Genomic DNA, 25,465 nt, shown 5'->3' with positions numbered 1-25,465 from the left:
GCTTCAGTCTCTTTGCCTTTGTTACTGCTGAAGCTAGGATCAATAAAAAAGAAGGATCCTGTTTCCAAATGGAAGAAGATAAAGTCTGTAGACTGAGGTACCTGAAAATGTGTGCTAAAAGGACTATTATTCAGCATCTGCCAAAGCAACATTTTTGTCTTGCTGAAATGCTTCTTGCAAGAAGACATTCCATCAATATAAATTCATTTGAATATGATACCTGTTGTTATCAATGATTATTTCACGAGCCATTAATTAAGAGCAGACTTCCACCATGACATATACTTTCTTTACTTGCTGTATTTGTTTTCATTTATGCTTATTTGCATGTTTTGTTTGTGAGCAAATTACAGTATATCTTTATCTTGAGGGTTATTATAGCTAATGATGCTCTTACAGAAAGTGAAATTGTTATCTCAGTCATTAAAACAGCTAACTGCAAGCTCAAGACATATGTCTGGAGAGATAAAATATTCTTCAGAGTTCTCGTAGTCTGAGACAGCTATTAAAGGCCTTAACTTTGTTTTAATCGTATCTTTCATAGCCAGATGACCACTGACAATGTTGCACAAATCGGTCATAAAACTTAATAGGAGCATGAGGATTTCAATCAAAAGCAATAAAATATGTACAGAAGTGATGAAAGAGTATGAATTACATTATCAGAGAGCTTCATAGTTACTAAATCTGAAAAGTCCCAAGGACAGGCTCTGGCTTAGCTAAATTGGCTCTCAGGTTGCTGACTTCTGAGGAGTGGACACAGGTGTCCCTCACATGGGTGGAATAATGTGACCCAACATCTAGGCATCTTCTTAAGGAAAGCAGACCATGCCAACAGAGTGCAGGGTTTAAAAGTCACCATATAGTGATGCTGTGACATCATGCATTTGGTTTTCTGAGGACTGTGTTAAACTGTTCAAAATAGAGACCGTATCTGAGATGTAGTATACGAAGAGTTTTCAGGTAGAGGAGCTGCTTTTCCATGAGGGCTTCATCTAGGCTCCACTAGGATAAATTAATGGAAATTTCCCCAGCACTGGCATTTTTGTACTGTTACTGTAATGGACCAGCTCTGGAAAGTGAAAAAAGTAAAAAGAAAAAATAAGAGGGCATGGCAGGGTGCAGAAAGGGAAAGTGAAGTCCTCTTACTTCTGTAAGAGCATTCCCACAAAAGGCCAGCTGTTGATGCGCCATTGAAATATTGTGTATGATCTTAGGAAGTCTTTCACAGCCATGACCATGCCAGAATTGGCTAAAACTTGCATTCAGAACCATAAGCTGATTTTCAGCGTGAGAACTGATACACAAAATTCGGCATAACTGCGGAAGTGGAAATTGAAGATTTGTGATCAGAATTAAATCTTGGCAACCTCAGCCTAAGTCTAGATCAGCTTTTCCTGTTGAAGATCGGAGTCAGCTCTGGTGTAGTGTATGTGACACCAGGACTGGCCTGGGATCTCTGAAAAGTCTTGTTCAGAGGAAAGAAACTATGAGAGAGAAGATAAGGAAAAGATTATTTTCTTCCAGTAAGCACTCTTCATAACTTAGTGCCAGCTACAGACAGTAAATCCAACCCTTGATTTATATGTCTTAAAAACACTGAGCAGCTCCCAAAGCAGGCTGTGTCCCTGGAGAGGACTAGATGGGTTAAGATTAAAATTCCTCAGCAATATTCAGCCTTTTTAGGGAAAGAAAAGCACAATAGCAAGACAGAATGAGAGGAGACGTACAGTAGCAGTCAGACTGACTGACTCCTTTGGCTGCTGAATTGGGTGGAAGTGCATTTTCCCTGGTAATTGCTGGATATCTGAGTATTTCATCTAACATGAAGGTAAGACAATTGCTTACTTAATTTGTACTGATGAAGTGAATATGGCAAGTGCAATGAAATATTAATTTATATGGAGAAATACTTAGCTGAGAACGTAATATTGCAAGAAAGAAGAAAACTAAAAAACAACAGCTTGCACAACAAAGCTGAGGGATATCAATGTGGTGCTCTCCTATATTTCTTAAGCTGACCTGTGTAAAGATTGCAGAAAGGTAGAACAGCTGCACAAGCTAGCAGAAAGAGCAGAAAAGCAAAGTAAGTTTGCTTTTGCTCCTCTTTTTTCAGGTGCTGGGGATTTTTCTGTTGCTGGAAGTTTCAGGCTTCTTTCCCATTTTTTCCAGGTGAATATTTCTTTAGTAAATTACATGCTGAAGACCAAGCACATGTCATTTAACAGACAACTTCTGGTGCATGACACAAGGCAGGGCTTAAAGGGGTCGCCAGATATGTTTCCTGGGAGAGGAGACCCTGTTTGGTGTCAGCGCTGCCACTGCCATCAGTGGTGACAAGAGAGAGGTGTTGTGGTGTCCCTTACCACTGCCCACAGGAGTCAGCCGCCCTTGGGGAAGCAAGCGGTGGTGTGAGCCACAGCAACGCACATCTGCAAAACACAGCGCAGATTGCCCCAACTCAGCCCCGCTCCTGGGGGCGGGTTGCACCCTTAGTGTCCCCCATGTACAAACTGGCTGTTGGAGAGCCGCCATGGGAAGGTCTGTCTGCTGCACGCTGTGGCACATGCAGCCCCTGGCAGCTCCCGGTCCCAAGGGCCCCTCTTGGGACCTGATCTGACCTCTCTCCGCTTTGCAGCGCGGAGCTGGTCTTTGAAGCTGGCAGACGATTGCACAGTGTCCTTGCCGATATTCAGGCTGGGTGAATGTGCCTAGTTTCTTCTGTTGTTCGGTGGCCAGAAAGCCCAAGCAGGAACTGACATATTCTTGCATATGACAGGCAATTTCCAATGGCTGTAGAGGGAGCCTGATGATGCCCCTGATTTTTATTGAAGGCCTGCTTTGCTGTTTAGGAAAGTTTTGCACTAATGCTTATAGATGGATATCTCTGATGATTTTCTTCTTCTTTTTTTTTTTTTCAATGCCAAAAAATACTACTGTAGCAGCCCTTCTCCTCCAGTTCATTGCCGCTGGAATTCTTTTGGCCCTTGGTCCGAGTGCGATGGCTGTACTCAAAAACAGGTATAGATAGACACATTTTTTCTGTACCATGACTTCACAAACATATGCTTTTTTTCCCCAGAATTAAGCAGTTGCTATACCTTTAAAACCCCAAATCAGCTGTCAGACAAAAGCCCCAGCAGAACCAGAAGGATGGATGACAAAGAACTCGGAATGCAAATCCTCCAGCCTGTCCCTCTGTGTTCCCTTTCAAAACGATAATATTCATATTGTAAAATAATTTGTGCACTTTTTATGTTGGTGATAGTTCCAAAAAGCTCAACTGAACTGTTCAGTGAACTGAGACATTCTTCCCCTGATGCTGGTTTGTACCAATTCTGTTCATTTTTCATTAGTGGAGTCACATCTCAAGGAAAGAAAACCTGGTTGCAAAGTATTATCCTCAATGAAAACATGTTGATGGTTTTTACAGTGCAACTCTATTGATGTGCAAGACACTTGCTTTTGATTTTCCTTCTCATTTACTTTGATGTCGCACCAATTAGGGAGGGATTAGTCAAAATTAAAGATGCGCCATGAGACTACTTAGCCTTTTTAGAAGTAAAAAGTAGCCCACTTGATGTTAGATTTTATCATCTTCCTTAATTACATAGTTTACTTTGAAGAACTTCAGCAAATTTGTATCAGGCGTGATTAGTCCTATGAAAAATGTAAACCAAAACTGAAATGTGTCAGCAGCTTTCTCTTGGTTTCAGTTACGCATTAGATTTTTGAACAAACTAGCCAAGCTTATGCATCAGTCTAAAGACCTTATAGATAAAATAGTTGTCATGCTATTAAATTGAGAGTTCATCACCGTGTTGTGGTAGTACCAAGTGTGGTTGTTTTCAGAAAAACTAGTGAATGTCTCATTTCCTTATAGCACTAGAGTGGTGGCATTGTCTTAACACTAGTAAACTATTCCTGCTTTGCATCTGTATTTTCTAAGATCTCCCTTGATTTGCATTCAGATTCGGAGGCGGACAGTAGCAGTTTACGGCCAATATGGGGGAAACCCCTGCTCTGGGGATGCCTTTGAAACAAGACCATGCACCCCAACAAGGGGATGCCCAACAGAGGATGGCTGTGGTGACCGGTTCAGGTGTTTCTCAGGTACCATCCCCATCCAAGATCTTTTCCACGGTTTTCTGGTCATAAAGTTAAGAAGATAACCTTGTTATCTTTGAAATTTAATGAACGGGCAATGGCTTTACAGACCCTCTGACTACAAATAAATTTGATTTAACAGGATGTTTCCTTTTTTTCCAGCCTACTATGCATTTTTATAATTTCACCTGGAGCGTTGCAAAGCCATGCAGATAATATGCTGTAGCCCTGGTAGCCTCTCTAAGTCATTCTGCTTTACTAATTAGCCCCAGAGCACAGGGTTTTTTTTCATTTTGAGAAGGTAACTAAGGAATGCAACCTTACATGTGATTGTTTAAAGCTGTTCTAGGCCGTGTCCAAACATCTTGGAAGTCACTTGGGCCATGGAAGCTAATGCTCCCTAAAACAGTGCTAGTATCCAAGCAGCTTCCATTACCTTCATAAAAAGAAGCACATTACCTCAGCAGGTAGACGTTTATCACAGAGCAATATGATAAACCTTTGTTTTGGTGCTACCAGTGAGATAATCGCAGTTAATCACAAGTGATAGAGTCAAAGGATGAAAGCTCGGGAAATAAATCCAAAAGTCAACTGTTTTATTAATGTATCATAAACCTCGAATGGCTGTGGTTCCCTCAAGTGTACTACATGCTATGTCTTTATGTCTACATTCACTGTTGTTTCACAACCCCTCCTGGGCACAGACTGTTCATCGTGGGAGCGAACAAGCTAATTAATGTAGTAGATAAATGGGGCTTTTGCTTTGAATTTAGGTGATTTATTTTCTAATGAACAAACAATTTGTTCCCTATGCATCTTTGTTCTGATTAGGTCAGTGCATCAGCAGATCTCTTGTGTGCAATGGAGACCAGGATTGTGAGGAAGATGGTGCAGATGAAGATCGATGTGAAGAGAAGACGACTCTATGTGATATTGATAAAACACCTCCGAATTCAGAACTTACAGGAACAGGGTAATATTCTGTGCCAGGCTCAGTAGTACTGGTGCCAAATGCATTTACATTTTGGTTGTGTTTACAAGCTCTGTCTCTGCAGAGAGACTTCCTGGGCCTATGGTAAAACATCCCAGAGGCAAAAGTGTTCAGCACAACTTGCCTTCCATCGGGCCAGTGGCTCAGTGCAGCCAGATTTACAGGCCCTTTGGTCTGAAGCACAGAATAAAGCTCTTTGTCTTTCATTCCTGCTATTTAAAAACATCTTTTAAGATGTGAAAAGAAATGTCAACCAATAACACATAATCACCAAGACAGAAAAAATGAGCCAGCAATGCTCATTCTTTTTGTTCATTGCTGTTGCATTTAGTACTGTGGATCCATATGGATTTCTGTTTATATATCCCATCTGAAACATAGCAAAATCATTATCTTAAGTTTCTTTAGCATAGTTGTATCACTTGATACGTGATATAATTCATATATAATACAAAAGCATTTTGGAATGGAGGCTCTTTTGTTTCTGTGTTGCATTAATTGCTGGAACAATAAAACTTAAATCATCTATGATAGATATGAATGTCTTAATGTTAAGAGATATTGATACATCTTAATTTTTGTTGACAAGTCAAGCAACATTTTGCTTTCCATATTGCAAAATGCTGTGCATATTGCAGTTCTGCAGGTATAGAAGTCTATCAGTCGATATCCCCTTTTCTTGGCTAAATCAGTTCATGATCTTAACCTGCAGATACAGCGTTCAGTTATAATGGCTCTGTAATTTTCACCTCCTGTAAAATAATTTGCTACCTTTCTGTCTTAATGATCTTACATGTTTTTCTTCTCATAGCTTTGATGCCATTACTGGTGAGACTAGGGGAAGAGTCATTCATACAAAAAGCTTTGGAGGACAATGCAGAAAGGTCTTTAGCGGCGATGGGAGAGAATACTACAGGCTGAGTGAAAGTGTTCTTGCTTATACTTTCCAGGTATGTTTTCATTAAGCACAGCTTTATATTTAGAGTCATGATTAAAAGCAGGAGAATGATGCAAAGCTTGTAGGGTCTGTCGGCAGGTAGGTTTCCCTAGACACAGCTGAATGTCACCTGTTCCCTCTGCAGTCACTTATTATTTCGAAATACAAGCTGGTGTAATCTTTAGCAATCTTGCTAAAATGGAAGGGGGAAAAATGTGATTCCTTGGATGTGATTTCTAATTGTCTCACGGTTAGACCGAATGTAAAGCCACCTCCTTAGCATAAGTAGTGGCCTGAATCACCCTAAGAAATCTTACGTGCACAAGGCTTTGGAGTGCTTTGTGGAGATCTTCCAGAGCTATGCTTTGTTTCAAGTCACTGTCTCAAGAGATTTGGTTTGTCTCACATTTATCAAAAGCATGCCAACCAATCCTTAATGTACTTTATAGTGTAAATACTTCATATACAAATATATTAAAAATTACATACATTTAATGCTTTTCGAATCGTGTTCAGTAGTTTTTATGAAACCTTTGATTCAGCCTGAAAAACACATTGGATTTTTTTTTTGCATCAGGATAGACTTGCTCTACTCTGTAAGTTACAATTTTTAATATCCTTCATGAAGCTCTTTATACAGAATTCTATGTTTATCTTCTAGGTTAAAATTCAGAATGATTTCAGTTATGAATTTTTCAACAGCAGCTGGTCTTATATGAAACACACAGAGAGGTATCAAAAATCAAACAGTGGACACAGTAATTCACAGACTAAAATTCTGAAACACAGTCAAAAGGTATGTATAAGTTGTCACTATGGCTTAGTATTTTGCATAAACATTTTCACCATTTTTTTCATGCTTTTATAGTGAGATGCAAATGTTTATTTTATCCAGATATTTTTAGCACAAAGCATATGACAGAAAAAATCCCATAAAACCTTTACAAAGAGATCACTGGTTTGGTTATCGATTAAGAAGCGTTGGCTGCTGTTTTTACTTTCTCCATTTTACCTCTTTATTAGTAATTTATTTATTTACTAGCTGTTTCCCTCCCTATTTGAGGAAGAAAAACATCTTCTTCTCATAATTAATCTTTTCTAATTTCTTCTAATGATTTACTGCACCTTTTTTTTTTTTTCTATTACCTCTGCCAGTATCTTGGAGCAAAAAAAATGAAACACTTCTGTTCTTAAAGAGAGTTTATTTTATAATACATATTATACTAGTAGAACTCCTTTAAGAGAGAGATCTGGTGTCTTAAATGGCCAGGAGGTCACAGTGCTTATGCCTTTGTCTTGTTTAAAAAAGAGCGTTAGATAAATAATTTGAGAGTAACTCTCAATTATGAAGTATAGCAAATAAAATCAAGTAACAAATTTATACATTTTGTGGCCCCGAAGCTGACAGAGGACAAGCTCATTTTACTACACTAACAATGACGTATTTTGAGACTTAGCATAACAAAGTTCAAAAGCAACTTTGAGAGGCTGAGGCGACCATTATTGTATAGGCATATAGGATTTCATAATTCATCATCACCATCAAAATGGCTAGAGCCCCTTACAAAGAAAGGCTCCTCTTGACAAAACAGGGTGTGAAAAAGACCTCTCTAGTGCCTGATTTGCTTTCAGACAAGGTTTGTTAACCTGCTACTGCCAGGCTGCTGGTGTTGGAAACCACCATTAGCTTTGAAGAGTGATATTTTCCTCCTAATTTGTCTTTATGCTAGCTTTCAGGTACACAGGAGGAAAAGAAAGATGATACAGCATTTAGAAATGAAGGTCCGAAAGATATTTCCTAACTTCAGGATATTCTTTTTGTATTCACTGAATTGCTTAGAAACATCTAACAGCTCTGTAAGCCTGTTGATTAGTAGCTAACATAATGTGCATGTCATCTGGCTAGGAGGAACCACACTGATAGTGACATGGAGCATGACCGACAGCTTTTCTTTCCCCCAGAGTAAGCAGCTGATGGTTGTTGAGAACAGTGTGGAAGTTGCTCAGTTTATTAACAACCGCCCAGACTTTCTCACTCTTGCGGAGCCCTTCTGGAAGGAACTGGCCAACCTTCCAGTCACCTATGAGTACAACGTCTACCGAAGACTTATTGAACATTTTGGGACTCATTTCTTACACTCTGGATCTCTAGGAGGACATTACAAAGTTATTTTTTATATGGATACTGACAAAATGAAAGCAGAAGGTAGAGTATGAGAGTATTTGCTACAGAAATAAAGTGAATAAGCAAGAATAAAAATTTATTTGCATGTTCTCACAGCTAATATCTAAAATCAAATAAGAGAATTCTACTAGTCACCACATTCTCTTCACAGGGAAAATAAAAAAGATTTTAAAAGTGCTCAAACCACAACATTTAGTTCTGATCCACATCTGTGATCTGCAGTGCTCAGACTACCAAAGATTTGATAGTTGGTTCAGGACCTCATCAGGCTAAACTTGAATTCTGCTGCCAATCTATTTCTTGAATAATGTTAAATCTTAAGTTACTTGGAGGTGAAGGTTAGGTAAAACTATGTGAGGCAGAATAAATTGCAAACACTAGAGTTACAGGTATAACGCTACTCAGTGGGGATCAGTGCTGTAGGATTAGGGATTGCTGAGAAAAGAGATGAAAGAAACAATAAACTTCTTCCAGATACACCTCCCATCTCTCAGCCTCCATCCATAGGTTTTAGCAATGCATGGGCTTTTCCACAGGACGTGCTAGTTGGTGGCCTTTTAATTTAGGCATAATGCTTCATGGTTATTTTCTTTCTAAAACACATCTCAAGTCAATGGGAAACTTGGAAATTAATCCAACACACTTTCTGTGTATAGTATCATTAATGGATCGATTATCTGCAGGTATGAGCATAACAGACATGCATGAATGCACCACATCAGGCTGGAATGCATTCATTGTGAAAAAGAAGAAAGTAGAGTGCTCCAAACTGGATGAACTGCTACAGACTTCTTCAGGTAACTGTTCAACAGTGACTCGTACAGTTGACTTGCCTCCAGCTTTCATCTCTTCCTAAAGACCTGTCAAAATGAGGAGCAAGTGTTGATAGCTTTGTCGAACTCTTAACACACTGAACCCAGACACCAAGTGCCTGGTTTAAAAGGCTCTCCAACACCCATCTATCATTGCTAAAGCTTTCCCAGTAACTAGTACTTTACTCAACAGTCTAAGTCAGGGCTGCCAAGACACCTGCAAAACCAGGTACTTCTCATACATTATCCATGTAGTAATGAACTCTTGATCCAGGCACAGGTGGTTGATCTGCACTGATGAGTCCTTTCACTGCTTGCTAGTATAGTTTTTGCATGTATTGTTTCCATATCCATTTGTAAATATAGCAATGCTGGTATTTTCTGTGTTTCCCATCCTGAATCTACAGGAAGCAGTGGTAATAAGATTAAAGGAGACCCCTACATTGAAGGAGGAAGCCCAGGTGCGGTTGCTGGACTTAGTTATCTAGAGCTGAATAATCCTGCTGGGAACAGTCAGAGATACTCCTTTTGGGCCAGATCAGTGACGGACTATCCCAGAGTAATTAAACAAAAGGTAAGGCTACTTTCCTTAAGAAGACATGAGCAGATGGGATCACCTCAAGGGGAGAAATGATTAAGCTATAGCTCATGATTAATCAGGGTGTAGTCTGCAATCATTTTGTTTTCAGCTCACTTTAAAAAAAGAAAAGAAAAATTCACAGGAAGAAAATTCCATGAAGATAATGTGATCAGCTGCATCACGAATCTAGGTCCTTTGGCTGCAATCTTACAAGCCTTTAGTGACTTTATTGATGTTCTGCTTAAGAAGAGAGGGTCACCCTAGCATTGGAGAAAGCCTGGATTTCAGATAGCCCCTTTCCTGAAATGCATTGACAGGTCTGTGGGGCTTCAACTCAGCTTGCCAACTAATGGGTATCCCTTTTATCCCTTCTCCTTTGCTCTGCATCCGTAAGTTTGGCATAACTGGAGATTCTGAAAGCCAGACACTTCTAAATTGGGCATTTCCATATTCACTGTTACCTTGCCTAAGTCCCTTTTGGGAACTGCCCACATACTGAGGAATGGTGTAAACCCAAAAGATTTCTGTCAGGAAGTTTTCAATTAAATGTAAAAGCACAGAATACATCAAGTAGGCAATAGGAATGCAAAATGTTTTTGCTTATTGTTACCTTCAGTCTCTGTTCAATAAAATGCCATAATGGGTTGTTTAAATGTCCAGCTTTTTAGGCTGGGAACAGTTAGGACAGAATTCAGATTACTGTACATTTGTGGTCTGTGTTACACTTTTATCTCAACCATAATCTCATAGCTCAAATATATTTAAACATGACTAATCTACTGCTAGCTTTAAGGGATCCTCTTAAGCACAGCTGACTTTTCAGAAAAAGGCTATTTTTAAACACTAACATAAGATTTTTAGCTAGCTAGCTAGCAAATTAGAGCACCTGTCAACTCCCATGTGCTAGAGCATCGCAGGACCATACTTGAGAAATTATTTTACATGACAAAATGTGCTCATGAACTCTTATATCCCAACTATAACTATTTAATACAAACGTTTCTCTACTGTGCGTAGCTAACACCATTATATGAGCTGGTAAAGGAAGTGCCCTGCTCCTTGGTCAAAAAGCATTACCTAAAACAAGCCATTGAAGAATACATGGCTGAAAATGATCCCTGCAAATGTCAGCCTTGCCAGAATGGTGGTGAGGCGGCCGTGGAGGGAACTCAGTGTGTGTGTTACTGCAAGCCTTACACCTTTGGAGCAGCTTGTGAGCTGGGAACTCTCGTGCAAGATCAACCAGGTCAGCGCTCTTTAAACTTGTGAGAGTTTAGAAATGGCAAAGTGTGCTTTCCTGCTTCCAGAGTCTGTTTGTCCCACTGCACAACTTCCATGAGCGGCTGATGCGCAGTGGCTGCTTGGCTCAGATATTGCTGCAGACATACAGCATGGGGAGGGTCATGCTGAGCCTGAGTCTTTGCTTAACATGTCCAAACAATACTTAACAAAGAACTGGTTTTAGTATTATTTTGAAATGCAGTGGACAATACTAACCACTCAAAATGTAACCTTCCAAAAATAAGTATATATACTAAATTAATATAAATAAGTTAAAAAACTTTTGCTCTTTAACTTTTAATTATTTATATCAGCTATCAGAGCCTAAGAGAATATAAAAATAGCTAATTTACAGACTCCACGGAATTATACTTATGTAAAAGATGAGTTTGAGTAAGATTACATCATTGCAATCTGGAATTCTTTATAAAGACACAGTTTGGATCATCAATAGATTTGAACAGCACATGCTTTTTTTCTTCTTGAAGACAACAAACCTGAAAAGCGGTTTAATGTGAAATATTCCCAAATGTTACATAGGTGTTGTTGATGGACACTGGAGCTGCTGGTCTTCCTGGAGTCCTTGTTCAGGGGGAAGGAAATCAAGGAGCAGAGCCTGCAACAACCCCTCCCCGCGTGGTGGTGGGAAGGCCTGCATAGGAGAGCAGCGTGAAAGCAGGCCATGTGAAGATGAAGAGCTGCAGCATTTTCAGTAAGCAGAAAAAAACCCAACATTTGGAGCATGACTGCAGGAAGATTTAGAAATTCATTTCAGAAGGATGCATAAACTATGGAATTCAGTTGAATTCAGGGAGAAGATCACTTACTGAGCTTTCATATTTAAGGTGAAACAAAATTAAATTCAGAAGCTGTGAATCTGATACAAGGCAAGACCAGAAAATGTGCTAAAAGTCAGTAAACTTAACACCATTCTATTTAGCATTCTCTCAGATAGCCTGGCGGTGCCTGACTTAAGTATAATTGTGATGTAAATGGGATGCATAATAGTCTTGAAAATGGGCTTCACTGAGAAGTATAGAATTTTGAAAGGAACAGGGACTAAATTCAAACTAAATCGTACTTTCGTTTGCTTCACAGCTTGATTGAGCCACACTGTTTTGATTTATCCATAACTCCTACAGAATTCTGTTCACCTCCTCCTCTCTTGGAAAATGGATTTGTTCAAGTAAGTTATTTCTGTTATTCTGTTATCTGTCCTATCCCTACCTGCAGTGTCTCTATTACAGTTAATACAAATATTCACTTGCAAATTTGTATTTATCTTGGTAAGATTAGTATCAGAGCTACTGTATAGCGGCTCTCTCAGCATTTCTTCCTGGCTGAAGTTTACATGACATTACATGACAAGAATTCTTACTAAAATAATAGAAAACCAAAAAAACCCTACCCACAAAACCAGAACAAAATCTTTACTTTTCTGGACCATGGTACCTACAGAGAAAAGTAATCTACTTGTCCTTTACCCTATAAACATATTAAAAATTTTCTGTCCCACATGAGTTATATATCAAAGCATAGGAAACTAGAGAAAAAACAGCACAGAAAGTAAACTGTCCAAGGTCATCCAGCAAGTCCATAGCAAAATTATAAACAGATTTTAGGAATCTTCACTCTATACCCTGTAACTCACCACTGTACTTTTTTTTCCCCTAGTGAAACTATGATCTGTCAAGGTATTTGGCTGACTGTAACTTGGGCCCATTTAACAAGGGAGACTAAATTCCTCCCTTGGAAGAATGAATTATGCCGTCTCCATGTTATGAGGCTGTCTAGAGTCTTTTTGCTCAATAAACAGATAAAAGGATTAGTTCAAAATCCATTAGTTGTCTCTGCACAACGGTAACCTGAGGCAAGAACAAAAATTTTTTGCTCCCTCTTTTACCAGTGATCTTTTTTTTGGTAATCGATAGTTGTCTCCCGTATTGATTTTTTGGTTCACAAACTAAAGCTAAAACCCTGCAATTTGTGGAGTAGTCTCAATTTTTTAAAGAAACTCTCCTTAGAACAGAGCGGAATAGAAGATGAGAAAAGACCTGTGTCGTCAAGTCCAGCTCTTCTGAGTGACCATATCACATTAACCTTTAGCTAGCCGATAACATGCCATCGTAAGAATTAGCATATAATAAATTAGCATATTATCCATATACTCTCCACTGGAAGGCTGCTCAAGAGCTTATGTTCCCCCTCTAATGCTTGGTAACAGCCACATTTGCAGTCAGTTAATACACTGTCAGGAGAGCACTGTTCCTTCACTGACATACCACTGCCAAGCCCTATCACAGGGTAACTTCAACTCTAACACTCCCTTTGCTAAATGAATATAGCCTGAATATTCTGTATTCTACCAGCTTATTTGCAGCATCGACTCCATTTTGATCACATTTACTGACTATTGATAACCAGAATTGTCCCTGATATTCCAGACACTTTCATTAGTGCATTGTAGAATGACATTAATACTTCCCACTGTCCTCAGCTACTGCATCCCAGAATTAAAAGGGAGTTCAACCCTGCTGGTGGTTCTTAGATTGCATATCCAAACATATTTCACCTGTTCCTTTTCTTTCAGAATGCTGAAAACGCATATCCTGTTGGGAGAAGCATTGTTTATGCTTGCAGACATGGATATTCTCTTGTTGGTGATCCTGTTGCTAAGTGTGGCAGTAATTTACAGTGGCAAGTTGGAGACAGATATTGCCAGGGTATGTCTAATTGATTCTTGTTTAGAAATAATTCCAGTAAAACACCTCTCAATGTCTGCTTTCTAACATCAACAGCAGAAAAATAAACACCTGAATTTCCCAGATCCCTAGATATTATCAGGTCTAAACTGACTTTTATTTTGAATCCAGGTATTGCAATACTGAAATAGAAACATACCCATAAATTCTGGTTTTAAGGAAGGCTGGAAGTGAGGGAGACTAAATTCCAATCCAGGAATTGCTTCCTGTGCAAACTTTGTTGCTTAATTCAGTCCTGTGGCTATATCCAAGAACCACGGGGATGAGTCTGTGTCTAAGGCAAACTGAGGAAAAGGTCCAGTGGGCAGCACTGGCAACCACAAAGTTCTCAAATAACCACCTTGTCATAAGAACATAACTCCAAGGATCTCTTTACATCTTGGATGATCTCCCCACACCACTGTTTTCCTCTAACCCAGTCTGTAACCATTACGGTTTCTTTTTTTCCCCTGCACATTTTATTTGTGAGTCAGCTTTGAGTGTGATCAGACAGACTTGAGAATTTTCAGACCTGTAACTTAAAAGCATCCTCTCCTCATTCCAACCTGGACTGACTGCCCACCAATGCTAGTCCACGCTGTTTAAATGCCGTCTCTTTGTGTACCAGTACATGGTCTCCCAGGGATGTGGGACCTCTTTCTACTACGATGTTACTCTTTAGTATGAACTCTCAACAGAAGCATGGGTCCTAACAACAGAAAAGCCCTCTTCAAGCTAGGACTGGATCTGCAGGCAGTAGGAGAAGATATTATCACTCTGTCCTTGGCACCATACGTTTGAGTGGTGTGATGAGTCAATATCCTGTGCTACCATAATTGATATGTTTCTACAGGAAAATCAGCTAATCGTACCATTCAATTTTTTAAGGAATTTTAGAGACAATAAAATATGTGACTGCTTTTTGCAATCCACTGGTTCACTGTGGCTATCTCAAATGCTTCAATCCTTAGAAACAGCTTGTCTCCTGCCCGTCCTGGAGGGGGGTTTGCAAGGAGAGCCATGGAAGCCTGTGTATGAGATTGGTGAGAGAATAAATCTGTCTTGCCCACATGGCATGCACTTAGAAGGGGCACGCTCCATTTTGTGTGAGCCGAGTCTCAAGTGGTCTCCTGACATGAAGACTATCCAGTGCAAGAGACCAGGTAAGCCACTGCAGTCCTCCAGGTGCAATGCAGGGGTTTCTTTCCTGGACAGACTATGGCTGATGTAGATAAGATATAGACAGACCTATAGCTGATATAGTGATAGAGAAGCCATACTTACATCACCAGCAGAAAGTACAGAAAATGTGAGTATGTGTTTTCTGTGGGCTGTTCAAACAAGATGTTTTCAGACATTTCTTGTGAGGTTTCCTTACAGCTTTTTGCTTCCCACTCCCCTATTGCTATCAAGTATTGTCACTGACAATATTTTAAGATATTTCCTGGGATGTATGCTGCCTGTTCTGCTACCCAACCACACTTCACTTTCCACCTGTGTTGTGCAACACCGCCACAATGTGAGCTGCACTTTAGAGATACGGCTTTTCTATCTGGAAGCTGTTCAGTGCGCCACAGCCTCTGATAGCAGAGAAGAACACAGCTGGATGACTCCTTTTCCTCATCTGACGATATGTATGCACAGACACAGTGGGACACATACGTTTGGATGCGAGTATTTAGTCAGCAATAGTGTCAGTAACCAACAGCCCCAAGGATGGAGACAATGCACTGATTTTTGGTGGAAATTTCCCCTCTACAGGAAGACAGGGTTATGACTGCTGTCTGTATTGTAATGCACTGCAACTCTTTTTTTTTCTTCCCTGGCAATTTGTGCCAGTCTATTTTGCTTGCCAAGTCTTAATCCATAAGGGAGATTTTTTTTTTAAAGGACACAATGTTCAAGGGTACTAAATTTTCATGTTAAAGTAGAAAACTACAGACACCTAATCTAAAACACAAATCTTTCTCAGAAAGCGTGTCCCTTTAGATTTAGCAAAGTTTTGCCATTACTTGCTACAGAAATCTCCAGAGGAAAGTTTAGCAAAGGCCTATTTCATTTTCAAGCTTGGAATACAACTCAGCACTCAAAGAACAGCACTTGTGCAATCATGAAAATTCCCCAAGAATCACTATTGGTTTTGTTTTTAGAGTTAGTGCAGATTGAGGACTAAGGGTGGAATTTATAGTTTTGATTACCATCAATGCATAAAGATATTCAGGTTCACATTTCTACATAGGACTTTGGAGCCTTAGCTTTTCTAGTGACAATAGTGAAGCCAGTAACTCTGACACCTAATGATAAAACTGTTGCCAGCTATGATTCAGCACTGCTAAGTTTATCAGAAACAAACAGCCGCTGCAGAAATGAGATGAATGTTTAAGCTTGAACATAGTACTTGTCTCCTTCCATCTGACTCATGACCCATGGATAAACTACTGAACTGTAACTGTGCAAAGTGTATCATATCTTTTTAACAGCGTTGATTCCTTCCTGCTGTAGATATTTTTAATGAACATGCAGGATGTGACTTTATGTCACAGTTGTATAATTCAGTGCCTTTTAAGCTCAATTGATAGGATAATTTCAGAGTAGACCTTTAACAGCCCTTGTTTTTCTGACCCTTAATAACACTGTCTGTGTTCTTCTACTTCAGTGCCCAGTGTAAAACCAGAAGTGACAGAGCCAAAATGTCAGCCATGGGAGAAAGTGCATCAGTCACAATGTGTGTGCAAAATGCCCTATGAGTGTGGGTAAGTTCAGGCTGAATTTGGCAATGACTTTCTCACTTTATTCAAGACCAATTAAATTTCTTAAGTCTTCATTCCATGACAGATGAGAAAGCTTTACTCATATGAGAAGGAGGCATTGTACTTTGTTTGCTTTACAGCTCAATCAATGTCCTGTTCATTACCTACCTGCCTTGTCAGAGCTGTCAGTGGGTTTTAGCAGTGATGGAATTTGGTTGGATGACAGAAGGTGAAGGGATAATTTCAGCTCCACTTGATCTGTGAAATAGATGGAAAAAGATAAAATGATATTTTGAAGATTTATAAGATTGAGGAAAAGTTAGAACAGAGGCCCTTGGGACATAAACCATCAAAGCAGTAAGCTAGTGAAATAAAGCAGATTTCTTTTCCCTGCTGAGAGACTGGAGAGTTATGAAAGGCACAATAATCTAATCTCCCATTTACACAGTAGTTTGCACAGACCGGTTACATCACCTTCCCTGACCTCATAACTTGCAGACCAGAGTTTACTGATTCCTGTTTGACCTAAGCCTATATTCTGCAATAAGCAATGCAGGAGAAATGTAGGGAGATGAGTAAATCTCAGTTCTTTGCTAAACATGGAGGTAACAGAACCAAAACAGAGGAGTAACAAGAAGATACCTGGAGACCACCTGGTGCTGACAGCCAGATGTGTCAAAGAGCTCAGCATTCCAACATCTGGCTGGTTTTCATAGGCTGGATGAAGTTTCCTATAAAGTCATCAAGTTGATGTGAGCTCTGGATATGAAATCTGGCCAGGTTTATGTCACAACAGGGGCTAAGCAGTTTGGAAGCTCTATGATCACGAATCAAATTTGTCTTATCCTGGTGTAGTAGGAGGAAGGAATTTTGAAGTTGTCTTAACCAATTTCAAGGTAGCAGAACTTCTCAGTGTACTTTCAATCAGCCACATAGTTCAAGAGTGCCCTGCATGGTGACTCTGGTTCTAAGCCAAAATTAGCACACTTTGAACATCTCAAAATTAAAATTGGTGAGCTTAGTTCAGGTTTTGTAGATCCAGTGGGCACTTCCCTAGGATCTGAGGCCATTGTCTTACATGCAGAGATAAGTGTCGGGTTTGTAATAACTCTGCTGAGACTCTATTCGTATCCTTAATCACCTAAATATTTTAACTAATTTGTTCCTACTCTTTTTGCCTCAATACTCATTAAAGTGAGGCAACAACTCCTCCTCTGGTTCATGGGTGTGTTGAGGCTTAGTTACATAGAAGATGAGGGGAGTCTACAAAGCAAGGGAAGGCCTTGGTCAGAGTCAAAATAACCTTGGAAGTTAAATGAATTACATTCAGTTATGCATTCAGACTCCGGTTATAATTAATGTACTACTTGCCTGTTTCTATTTTTTACAATTATGTTCAAAATGGCAGGAAGACAGATAGCAGTCATTTCTGTTACCTGATGCCATCTTTTCACTCTGTCTTGAAATAACACATCGAGTAATAGAAGGATAAATCATCAGCTGTCAAAGCAGACTAATCTGCCAGTCTGTTAAGGCTGTAGGACTAAGGCATGTAAGCAGATCTTGGTCGTCCCTCAGAGATCAGAAGTGTCTTGGTTTGTTTTGCTGTGGCAGTGACTTTCAGCAGCAGACTCTGCTCAGAACAGAGATGGGAATAAGAGTTCACGTGGGAATTCAGGAACCCCATGGTTTCATACCCATCCTATATCCTTTCAGTTTCCAAGAAACTAGCAACAGAGACTTCCAGGGAGAGCACAAGAACCCCACAACTGGCTGGTGCGGGGTAATGTTTCCTTCTTGACACGGTGTCTTATCTTCATCAATTACAGCTGGGGAATGATCCTGGGCACCAGACGTGCTAAATTCCTGGTAGAACTTTGGCAAGGGCCAGCTCCTGGATAATTTCCAGGCACAGCGCAGGAGTTACTAGGGTCAGGGACCATTCCTAACAGCCAGTCTGATGCAGTCCCCACCTTTTGGGGTCAAAGAGAGTTTAACAGTATGGACACTAGCTATTCTGTGTGAATTGGCCCTAGTGCAAGGAAGAGGTCAGAGCACAGTTAGTGTATTATATACAGATGAAATCTCAGTCTCCGGTAGCTAAAGACTATCTCCACAGTGAAACATGGGATTTGATAATTTTTAAGTACTGTCCCTTCTTTTTTCCCCTACATTTTTTGCGTAGCATCTATGTCTCTCCTAAGAGTTCTTGGCCTGTGTTATATTAAAACTTATGGTCTTGAATATAATTTTAAGACGTTAAAATCATTTCCAGCATGCTGAATTTTTCACTTTTTAGTTTCACTAAAAGTTGCCTGCCTGTCATTGTAGGTGAAAGGGAGTGAAGGCATTTGCTGACTTACATCTGCTATTTCATTTCTCATAATGAAGTATTTCTCATAATCTCATGGTGTCTCTGCCCAGGGCAGGGGGGTTGGAACTAGATGATCTTTAAGGTCCCTTCCAACCTAAACCATTCTATGATTCTATAATGTGTTTTTTAGTAAACTCTTGTTCTTACACAAGTCTTCTTTTTCAGGTAGAAGGTATCTAATTTTTCACATTCATTTTACAGAAGGATTCTTCCTTGCCTCTAATAACTTTTATTGCACTGCTGTGGTGCTCCCAGCCCTGTAATATCCCTTCTCAGCAATGAGTGCAAATCATTAATTTCTCTTATGAGTACAGATTCTCCATCCTTTTTCTTATGCATCTGAACATGTTGATTTCCACTGGCTTTCTCCCAGCTGACCCAGCCATAGCAAATACATGAAGCACCCTCAAGACAGTTTGAGGGATTATACTGTAGCGAGAGATTGTCAACATGGACCATGAACTGCCTGGGTTCAACCTTCAGCAGCTGGTTAAATCAGCCTCCCTCCCCTCTTTTGGGTGGTACTGAAGTGGTGCAAAGCAGACAGATTAGTACACTTGTGTCTGGCCTTAATCTTTTCAGATAAATTAAGCTGCCTCGTATACAAGTTTTTAACCTTAAGACTCAGATATTAAGATTTATCACTCAGGCAAATAAAGAAGGCCTCTGAACAATTTTAAACAAAATAAATGACTTAATTAGATATTAGATGCCTTCCCTGGATCACACTTTGTTCTTCCAAATTTAAGATGATATTTAAAGATAAAGTTTCTCTTATACCTGTGTCTGTAAAGATAACTTTCACATTTTAAATCAGTGCACCACTAACTCATAGCTTGTGCAGCCAGACAAGCAAACAATGTAATGCAGACAAACGCATGGGCCTCCTTTATCAGCTGCTTGGGGCTGCGTATCCTTTGCACTGTCTTCTTGTTGTGCCTCAGAATAAGAGCGTTAACCCCATCCTTTATGTTAACAAAAGAGCATTAAGAAAAATTCAGGCAACAAACTTTACTAGGGATTTAGTGGCCGGTATTTTGACGAAGCACAGCAGGGACACACTGAAGTTGAGGGTGCTAGCTTAAGTAGGAGATGCAATACAGTAAGCAATCTTTGAAGACTTATTTGGTTGCAGGTAGATGAGGCAAAGTTTTCAGGCTCAGCTGATTAACTCTTTGCCAAATTTTAAATATCTTAAAAGTGCACTGTGTTACAGGTATTTTAAACTTTCTGTAAAGCCAGCTCTTTTAAGAGGCTTCAAAACTATCTCTTAAAGAACTATTCCAAAGCTTGGAGCAGGCACTTACCCTCAGTGTCTTATTTATAGATCTACCAAGAACGACTTCCTAATTCCCAGGGGAAAAAAAGGAAGATTACCTTAACACTAAGCCAGCAAGTGAGCAAGGTCTGAGTCAGAACTTTGTTACCACACCTTCCCTCTTCCAGATTCCTCTTCTCTACTCTGACAAGCCCCTTTCACAGGGACTGTTACCATCCCCTTCAGGCAGCCTCATGAAGCTCATTAGGGCCATTTCATCATACCTTATCAGTCTCTCCTCCCCACCAAACACCTGTTTAGCTGGGTTGACCCTCGGAACTGACCCATGAGACACTAAAGGCTCTGTGGGAGAGTTTCTGAGCCTAAAAGGAGGAGCTGTGCTGAAAATAAGCCTCTAGAGCTGTATTTCAAAGCTGTTCATCCCCTGGGACCACGTCTCTGCTCTTGTACCCTGGGCAGCACCTTACCTGTGGCTGTAAAGCTCAGCCAGGACAGCACAGGCATGCCCTGCTCCAGAGAGACACTTTTTCGGTTCACTCCACACGGATCTCACAGGTTGCACTGAGAACAAGTGGAGAAGTTTGAGGGTTGAGATTAAAATCCAGAAATACTGGAAAGGCTTTTTCCTCCCCTCCTACACTTACAGCAAGAAATACAAATGGCAGCAACTTCCTGGAATTGTCCCTAAACCAAAGGTTGTCCAAGAATTGTTATTACCACTTTTATGAGCTAATTTTTGTGGGTGTTAGAACAATATCCTAATTTCAAGAAATAAACAAGTAAATTCCCTGGATAAATAGAGCAGGTTTTTCATAGCATTTCTGTGGAGATATGTGCCTATTTCAGAAATATCTTTGGTTTCTGCTGTTGGATCATAATATTTTATTTGGTAAAAACTGAAGCTTCTAAGGACAGCGGAGAAAAGGCCTTTAAGTATATCTTCATCTCTTATAAATAAGAAATACTTGTAAAATATTTGAATGTATGTGTATATGAAATGTTTTCTGTGTACATAGTTTTGTGCATGCGTTATATATTACAGGATAACTGAGGTCTGAACTCTTTTTAACTAAAGTCTCACTCTCACTGCTACTGAGGTCAATGGCAAATACCCAGTAATATCCCTGTCCTTCAGAGGGAACAGATTCTGGCTCTGCTGAGGTGCAGCATCCTGTGGAAAAGGAAGGAGTCTGAATTATTGACATGTCTACGTCTTGAGTTCCCTTGCAACACTCATGGGGTGCACCTTAATGAATGGAGAAAATGGAAACCAACCCTGAGTGTTTTCCATTCCCTCAGCTCTTTTTAAGAGGTACCAAGATAAAGCACATTTAAATACCAAGATCCCTCCTTTTGTTTTTCAGTCCTTCCCTGGACACCTGTGCTACAGATCAAAGAACCAAGAGAAACACAGCTTTAACTGTTTGCAAGATGCATGCCTTGGAGTGCATGGGCAGAAAATATTCTCTTACTAATGCAGAAAACTGCAAAATTCTTCAGGCAGCTGAAATATCATGTGGATCATGCCGTTCGTGGGAAAAATGTGATGGTAAAAGATTCTTTGCAATTTAAGTAAAATTGTTTATATGACGAAATGAAATCTTTATCCCCAGTTACGCATTAGCTGGAAGTCTGTTCTGGTATGGTATTTCCAGTCCATACCAGAAGCACCAGGCACCGCTAAGCTGGTTCAAACCATGAACCCAGTGTTTGGTGTCCAAACATGGCAGGAAGCTCCAATCATGGAAAAGAACCCCCAGGATATTGTAACAAAATGCACTATTTGCAGGAAAAGCTCATTTCTAGACCCTGTTAAGTGGTTTACCATGTTGGTCCTCTGGAAGTTTTGGGTCACACCCTTGCCCTACTCTTTTTTCACTGTTTCTACCTGTTTTAAATTTCTTAACACGGTAATTGTGGTAGTCCTTACTGCCCACAGGAATAGCTAACCCTTTCCTGAAATTTGCTGAGCAGTCTCCCCAGCAGTATCTTATTGCAAGGAATTTAATGTCTTATTGTATACTATCTAGGAAAGCCACTTACTTTTGTTTGTACTTCGCTGCCTATCCCCAGTTTCTCATATTATGATTAAAGATGAGTGTCTTTTCCCTCAGAGGAAATAGTCCCAGTCTTTTGCAATCTGTCTGCAGTGGAAGTTTTCAAATTCCCTGATCTAATTTCCCTGAGTGTCCTACACTACATTGCATTTAATGGAAGGTTGCCAGAAATGGGAAGATAAAGGACTAAATTAGGTTTTTAGAAGTGCCACAGATAGAGGCACAGTTATTGTCATATTTTGAAAATAAAAAAGATTACTTGATAGGAGTTCATCTGTTTTGTCTAACAGGATTGAACAGACAAAAATAATAAGAAAAAAAAAGATAATCAAAACTGACTGGATCTTCAGCAGAGACAAACACAGGCAAAAAAACCCAAAACGGACAACACCAAAACAAAGACAGTTAAGAAAAATATATCTCAGATGGGATCATTTTAGTATCTTGTTATTTAACTGTTGTCACTGGTACAACTATGTATATTTATTCATAGGAGTAGATCCTTTGATTTTAGTGAAACTGCTTGTATGCAAAGGTACCAGCTGTAAGTGTCTGCCTGATCAGTTTCTTACTGTCCAAGGGCAGATCTCTCATCTGTTTTCTGGACTGTGGAGCAATAGATACATGAACAGGTCCAAGCAGTAACATCAGAGAAGTCTTTCAAAATCGTATCTCAGGCACCTTGACCAAGCTGTTTCCCACAACCACAACCGCCTCTCCAAGCAGAGGAAGCACCAGCAGTTCCACTGGTTTCCAGTTTCCACTTCTAGTTTTTCCACTGAACCTGAACATCAGCTAATGTTAATTCTGGTGAGGAAAAGACCCAGTCATAGAATCATAGAATCATAGAACAGTTTGAGTTGGAAGGGACCATTAAAGGTCATCTAGTCCAACCCTCATTGCAATGAGCAGGGACATTTACAACCAGATCAGGTTGCTTAGAGGCCTGTCCGTGTCTTCAGGGATGGGCCACCTGCCACCTCTCTGGTGAACCTGCCCCAGTGTTTCACCACCCTTATCATAAAAAATGTCTTCCTTATATCTAGTCTAGTCTACCTTCTTTCAGTTTAAATCCATTACCCCTTGTCCTATTGCAACAGCTCCTGCTAAAAAGTCTGTCCTCGTCTTTCTTATAAGCCCCCTTCAGGTGCTGGAAGGCTGCAGTAAGGTGTCCCTGGTGCCTTCTCTTCTCCAGGCTGAACAACCCCAACTCTCTCAGGCTGTCTTCATAGCAGAGGTGTTCCCTCCCTGATCATTTTTCTGTCCCTCCTCTGGACTGACTCCAACATGTCCGTGTCTTTCCTGTGCTGAGCACCCTCCAGAAAATTGCTGTCAATCCTACGGTTTTGCTAGAAACATTTTTGTCTGGTTTTCACTGAGTTAGATGCCATCCTGAGTGTTTTTCCTCTGTGGTTTTGCCTAGCGCAATCCAACAGCTGTGTTTGTGACGAAGACAGCCCATGCGAGGAGGGAGGGGTCCAGATCTGCGCTGAAGTGAGCGGCTCTGCTGCCCGTCGGACCATGACCGAGTGCGAGGCCGGGCGTCTCAAATGCCAGGGGGAGACTGTCACCCTTGTCAGCATAAGGCCCTGTGACATATAAAGCAAATAAGATACGTTACGGTTCATTTTGCTTATTGCCATGGGATATGTCAAAATGTGTCAACTCTTGGGCAGGACGTACTTTAAACCTCGCTCTCCTAAAAGTAAGCTCTGCTGTGAAGTCCGCCACAGATGATGAGACTGTGTGCGTCGGCTCTGAATCAGGACCCGAGGCTCTTCATTAGGCAGAGCTGCACTTACTGCTACTGCTCATGACAGGGCTCTTGCTTAGGCCCTGGACTTAGCACTGGCAAGTTTACTTCACATTTTCATCAGAATTAAAAAAATATTGCTGAAATGCAATTGCCAAAGTAGTGGATTACAATGTCTGACATTGTAAATATTTTTCTTAAAGCCACACAAACATATGCATGCACTGAGTAGATTTTGATTTTAAAAGATTACGCTTTACAGAGTAAGAGGTACGATTCTTCTCTTTTAATAAAGTAACTTCTTCCTACTCTGCCTTATTCAGTTGAGCAAACAGTATACACAGCATTGAACCTGTCTTGGAGTCTGAAGCTCTTAAAGGTCAAAACAATAGAACAATGTGCATTAATAGTAAAGCCAGCTTAAGGTAATGAGAAGACTTTTATGCTTGCAGCTTCTCGTACACAGAACCACTTCATGAAAAATAGCCATTTTACATTGTCGTAACTATCATCATGAGCTACGTTTGTAGGCGCAGGTTACTCAGTTGCGTTTGTCGCATGCATTTATATTTGTGCCAAGACCAGTTTGCTTACAGACCATTGCACATAGAGGTCTTCCACCACAGCAAAACTCTCTCAAAGGCAGCTATAGAGATAGCGTATCTTCACAGAAATGGAGACACTCCACATGCAGTCCCCCTGGGGATACCTTTGGACAACATCCTAAGACTGTTCCTGAATAAAAGTCTCTTACACTCTTACTTTACACAGCTAAGCACGCTGTCTAGCATAGTCAGACAGTGACATCTTTGCTTAGATGTACCTTGTAAGTCTGTTCAGGTACCCATCCTGGCAATCTGATCCCTTCTACCATTCTCAGATGGGACAAAGGGCTGGGTAGCAAGTTGGCAATCAAGCAAGTGCAGTACTATCAGCAGGAAGCCTGTATGCTTTTTAAGCAACATATTTTATCTCTTACTATCAATAAATACCTACCAGATAAAACATCTCTCTTGGTTGTCATGTTTGTACCTGTAGCTTCCTCACATAAACCCTACCCTGAGCTGGAAAAACTTTGCTTTCCGTGGTGAAATGAGGATTAAGCCAGAGCAGGAGTGGCATGGTTTCCCTTGGAGACACCCTCTTCTGGGGCAGCTATGTTGGAGGGGAAGGTTGCCACTGCACTAACAGCACTAACCTCCTGACCTTTATGCTCTCTGGAACTTAATGTCACTTTTTTGTTTTTTGAGCAAATCATAAATTTTTGTGAATAGCTCATAGATGAAAACAAGTACAATGAAAGCCAAAATAATTAATCAGTTATTTGCTCTGTATTATTTGCTCAGCAGTAGCATGTTTGGACAGAGAACTGATGTTTGCCACATGGTTACTCCCAACTCTCTTAGTCCACAATTTCTAACCTTTTTCTTGGGGCAACGGGCACAACAGCAAGTTTGCTGATGAAACAAAACTGGAGGAATGGCTGACACACCAGAAGGCTGTGCTGCCATTCAGCAAGACCTGGGCAGGCTGGAGAGTTGGGAGGAGAGGAACCTAATGAAGTTCAGCAAGGGCAAGTGTAGGGTGCTGCACCTGGGGAGGAATAACCCCATGCACC

At 40.3% G+C, this 25,465-nt stretch overlaps 1 protein-coding gene across 1 annotated transcript; it reads left to right on the top strand.

The window, feature by feature from the left end:
* The first annotated feature begins 1,587 nt into the window (after positions 1–1,587).
* C7 (complement C7) lies at positions 1,588–24,854 on the top strand. Its single transcript, XM_063320934.1, has 18 exons — positions 1,588–1,831; positions 2,117–2,172; positions 2,943–3,021; positions 3,972–4,113; positions 4,939–5,080; positions 5,910–6,048; positions 6,697–6,831; positions 7,998–8,241; positions 8,904–9,017; positions 9,440–9,606; positions 10,630–10,858; positions 11,434–11,605; positions 11,992–12,079; positions 13,484–13,616; positions 14,606–14,797; positions 16,291–16,387; positions 21,402–21,586; positions 23,518–24,854. Exons 1-18 carry the CDS (start codon positions 1,826–1,828, stop codon positions 23,694–23,696), a joined length of 2,499 nt encoding a protein of 832 aa, XP_063177004.1. The 5' UTR covers positions 1,588–1,825; the 3' UTR covers positions 23,697–24,854.
* The last annotated feature ends 611 nt before the right edge of the window (positions 24,855–25,465 follow it).

This window comes from Chroicocephalus ridibundus, chromosome Z, assembly GCF_963924245.1.
Source record: "Chroicocephalus ridibundus chromosome Z, bChrRid1.1, whole genome shotgun sequence".
NCBI classification, from domain to species: Eukaryota; Metazoa; Chordata; class Aves; order Charadriiformes; family Laridae; genus Chroicocephalus; species Chroicocephalus ridibundus.
The sequence above is the reverse complement of the archived record's forward strand: the minus strand, read 5'-3'. Positions and strand labels throughout refer to the sequence as shown.